Genomic DNA, 4635 nt, shown 5'->3' with positions numbered 1-4635 from the left:
GAAAAAAAAAATAGAAATTTAAAGAAAAATAAATAATAAATAAAGTTTATAATTTTAATTAATAATTTAATAAAGCTTAAAAACTAAAATACTATTTAGCTTTTATTTTAAATTTTAAAAATAATTTTTATTATTTAATATTATATTTCTATTTTTTTTAATTTTTTTAAATATTTATTTAAGAAAATATATTTAAATTTAGAAATAATTTTTTTTTTTTTTTTTTAAATTATTATTAATTATTAAATTTAAAGAATAATCTAAATTATTATTTTAATAATTAATTATATAATTAAAGCTATTTATTTTATATTTAAATTAATATATTAATATAAAAGAAAATATAAAAATTAAATTAAAAATATATTTAATAAATAATATTTAATAATAGCTATTATAAAATAAAATTTTAATAAATATATATAATAATTAGTTCTTTTTTTATTACTAGTTATATTTATTATTTAATTTCTAAATATTAATATATATAATAAGCTAAATATAATAGTAATATATAAATAACTAATTTTATATTAAAATTTAATATATATAATAAGCTAAATATAATAGTAATATATAAATAACTAATTTTATATTAAAATTTAATATATATTAAGTTATAAATATATAGTAATATTATTTTATTAAATCTTTAAATAATAATATATTTATATATTTAATAATTCCTAATTATAGTATATCGGGCCAATGCAAATTTGGCCTCAAAGGCTACCAAATTTGCTATATCTTAAGTCAAGACATTATATTAATAATGAGAATTGTGAGGGAGCTGTTAAAGTACTGAGACACGCTTCACCGCCTTGCTTATCAATCGATATCGAGGACAGTCCGACTGTCCGGAGACATATCGATAGGATTCTGGGAGTCTGGGCTGTTTCACAACAGCTGCAGTCCGCCTCAATCGTTTTCTCAGCTCTCCTGGGCTGAGAGGCTGAGCAACACATTCAAGCGCATCCCCACCAGTAAATCACACATCGGCAATCCCGATAGGTCACTTGTCTTATCTCACGCTGTGCTTAACTTTCATCACATGTGCATACTAAGACGCTTCAACTCGAACTCCGCCCCCACCATCCGCGAAAAGAAAATTTATTGGTGATGTGGTGGGGGGTGGCGCTGTTTGGCGCTGTACTGTAGAACAAGGCAGGGCAGATATGTCACCATGTTGAACCAATCGCCAAAGTTGTTGAACACCGAAAGAAGAGATGTGCTGCTGTGCAGATGTATGATTAACGGCGGTGTTGAACTATCGGTCGAGCAGCCTTTCTTATGGGGAGGCTGAGGTCTTTTGGAGCGATATTTTTGGCACCTTAAAACGGCGAGGACTTGGGGAAAGTCAGTCATATTAGGCACGAGTTCCCTGAGGCCGGAATATAGCTGCGAATGCGACATCCTGACCCTCTTGTAGCTTAATACAGACTCTGTCTGTATTGGAAAGTAATTGATTCGAGTCGTCATCGTGACTGTCGAGCTGGATCGTTCCAGCGACCTGCTCCTGGGCCCAATGGCCAACAATGGGGCCTACCACAATGAGAGGCTTGGAAGAGTAGATGAGGATAAATTACAAGGAAGTAATTCTGTTACAAAGAAGAGGAGGACCAGAAGTCAAGGTCGGAACGAGCTTAGGTACGGGTTATCCACTTCTCCGTGACCAGAAGAGCACTGATAATCATCGCAGACGATCACTGAGTGAGCGTCATGTCAACATGATAACATTCTCCGCGACCATCGGCATTGGACTCTTTCTCCAGTCTGGTAAAATCATGTATCTGATTGGGCCTGGGGGGGCGGTTCTGGCGTACTTGATAATGGGGACTTTGTTGTGGTCTGCTAACGCCTCATTGGGAGAGATGACTGCCATTTTCCCTGTTAAAGGTCCCATAATCGATTTCCCCGCTCGGTACCTTGATGAGAGTATTGGATTCGCTGTTGGTTGGATGGCCTGGTAAGGCAATGTCTGGGCTGGCAAGATACAATCAGGGATGGAGCTGATCCAGTGCAGGTTCGCATACATAAACTTGACCGCAACTGAAGTCTCGGCCGTAGCATCAACCTTTAAGTTCCAGTTTGATCCGGCCTACCTCCAGTCAGTCAATTATCCTCTAGATCAGCTACAATGGACATTTGGTCTCAACACCGACCCCGCGGTCTGGATCGGAATGTGTCTCCTCGCTATTCTTATCATCAACCTCCTTCCTGTCCGAGTATATGGCGAGATCGAGTATGTTTTTGGGACCATCAAAATCGTTGTCATTACCGGCATTATTATGATGCAGGTGATCCTCAACGCACGAAATCCCAACGGAAATACAGACGCTGGGGCCTTTACATTCTACCAATCGCCATGGGGGTTCTTCTCCAATCAGGTAAATTAAATTTTTGAAGAAAATTCCTTGCTTGTTGTCTAGACTCCCAGCATATAATCATTTCATTTCCTTTGCTCCATAAAGTACGTGCGAGGTATATTAACACAGAAATCTAATCCACCGTAGACAATTACAGACCCTCAAGGTAACCGGACATACACTTTCACAGGCGGTACTGGGAGACTTGTCGGGATGTGGTCCGCCATGAACACGATATTCTTTTCTCTTCAAGGCTTCTTTACAGTCTCTGTTACTGCAGCTGAGAATAAACACCTTGACAGGGACGAAACCATCAAACTAGCCAGCCGCAAGATTGCTCTGCGAGTGATCCTCCTCTACACTCTCATCGTCTTCACAGTCGGACTCAATGTTCCTTACAATGATATAAATTTACAAGACCAGACTATCAGCTCCATTCGTCGGGGACAGAATTCACCTGTCATCATATCCTGTGTGCGGAATGGAGTTACTGGATGGCCTCATTTCTTCAATGCCTTTTATATCTTCTCTGCATTCTCGACTGGAATCAATGGGTTGTATATTTCTAGTAGGCTGTTGCATGCCCTAGCTAGTATCAGGAATGTATGGCCAACAACTGGGTGGGGAAACAATATCAAAATGCGCCTGGAGAAGACAAACAGTAAGGGTGTGCCTGTTAATGCGGTGCTCGTGAGCTGGGTATTTGCGTTCTTGGGATTCTTGGCGGTTAAGCCTGAGCCTCAAAAGGTATACTTTCATAGTTCCTTCAACAACCGGAAATTGTGCTCACCTATACTCACAGCTCCTTGGACGTTTGGCCATCTTCTCAACCTGTTCCATGCTCATAGTCTACATCTGCACATCCGCGTCATTTCTCTCCTTCAAACGTCTTACCATAAACGGCGACTCCGACGAAGGAGTCCTCATCTCTACTCCCGACGGTACTTTTCTAAACCGCAACGCATCCGACTATCCATACAAATCCCACGGACAATGGGTTCGTGCAGCCTATGCAACCACCGGCTGCGCCCTCCTTGCTACCTTTAACGGGTGGCGCTCCTTCTTAAGCCCTTTCTCCCATGCGGACTTTCTGGCTGCGTATATGGCGATTCTGGTTTTTGTGATTTTGGTGGTGTTGTACCATTTGAAGGATGAGTCGGAGTGGATGCCCTGGCACTGGGGAATTAGGAGAACCATGGATATTGGGAATCCGGTGGCGACGAGGGAGAAGGATCCGCAGATGAGGAAGGGGAGATTGCATAGAGTTGATAAGGAGGTGGTGTGGAGTTGGGGAAATACGAGGGCATTTTTTGTTTGGGTTTGGGTTTGGCTGAAATAAGTAGTGGGTGTCTAGGACAAAGCTCGGAACAGGATGACTTGATACCCTTTTGTTCTTAGCTGTCGAGAGGAACCGGGCTCGGGAGGTGGAGGGGAAGCGATCACTGAGCATTTGTAGACTCAGACCAGATGTGGTTTTTGCACGACGAGCCTTATCCAGATGATAAGAAGATTATGGAAGCTGTCGAGAATGAATTGAGGGTATGTCTAGGTTTGGCGGGTGCAATGGCCCTTTTTGATTGCTTTATCATAGGATATTCCAGGCTTGGCAACGATTGGCGTTTTTAGTAATCAATAACAATCGTTGCCATAATTATAAGGTATTAATTGAATCGATCTGTAATCGATTTTAAGCGAGCTAATCCCTACTATTACTATAATATTATCCCTAATACCGCACAAAACGTATACTCTAGAGAAGCTTATATAAGAGTAAAATTTAAACTAGAAGCTAGGCTACTAAATATATAATATAAGTAGATAAAAGGTATTAAATAAAGAAAAGAAAAGAGAAATAAAAGAGGAAAAAAGAATTAAAAAGAAATTAAAAATTAAAAATTAAAAAAAAGTAAAAATTAAAAAAAGCAAAAATTAAAAAAAAATTAAAAAAATTAAATATTAAATATTATATATTATATAATATATTTTTTAAGCCTTAAAAAGTTTTTAATAAATATTATAATTTAAATAAATTATTAAAAATAAAATAAATATTAAAAATAAATAATTAAAAGACTAGTTTTATTTAAATAAAATAATAAATAATATAAATATAAAAAAGCTTTATAATACTTTTATTTTATTTTAGTTCTTTTATATAATATTTTTATTAAATTATTAAATAATATATAAATTTAAAAAGCTTTTTATAATTTAATAAATAAATTATTTATTAATATTTTAATTATAATATAAAAGAATATATAAAAAA

At 36.5% G+C, this 4635-nt stretch overlaps 1 protein-coding gene across 1 annotated transcript; it reads left to right on the top strand.

The window, feature by feature from the left end:
• The first annotated feature begins 1177 nt into the window (after positions 1–1177).
• Positions 1178–3984, top strand: K444DRAFT_562811 (uncharacterized protein). Its single transcript, XM_024877005.1, has 5 exons — positions 1178–1647; positions 1700–1966; positions 2024–2387; positions 2514–3113; positions 3169–3984. Exons 1-5 carry the CDS (start codon positions 1526–1528, stop codon positions 3703–3705), a joined length of 1890 nt encoding a protein of 629 aa, XP_024735781.1. The 5' UTR covers positions 1178–1525; the 3' UTR covers positions 3706–3984.
• The last annotated feature ends 651 nt before the right edge of the window (positions 3985–4635 follow it).

The sequence above is a fragment of the Hyaloscypha bicolor genome (assembly GCF_002865645.1).
Source record: "Hyaloscypha bicolor E unplaced genomic scaffold K444scaffold_87, whole genome shotgun sequence".
Taxonomy (NCBI): domain Eukaryota; kingdom Fungi; phylum Ascomycota; class Leotiomycetes; order Helotiales; family Hyaloscyphaceae; genus Hyaloscypha; species Hyaloscypha bicolor.
Note: the sequence above shows the minus strand (reverse complement) of the source record. Positions and strands in the feature narration are given on the sequence as shown.

Bases quoted from the DNA above. Each gene is read 5' to 3' on its own strand.
- K444DRAFT_562811 (XM_024877005.1), top strand. From the start codon at position 1,526: ATGGCCAACAATGGGGCCTACCACAATGAGAGGCTTGGAAGAGTAGAT. The intron at 1,967-2,023 runs GTAAGGCAATGT...GATCCAGTGCAG, and splicing joins GCTGTTGGTTGGATGGCCTG to GTTCGCATACATAAACTTGA. The intron at 3,114-3,168 runs GTATACTTTCAT...CTATACTCACAG, and splicing joins TTAAGCCTGAGCCTCAAAAG to CTCCTTGGACGTTTGGCCAT.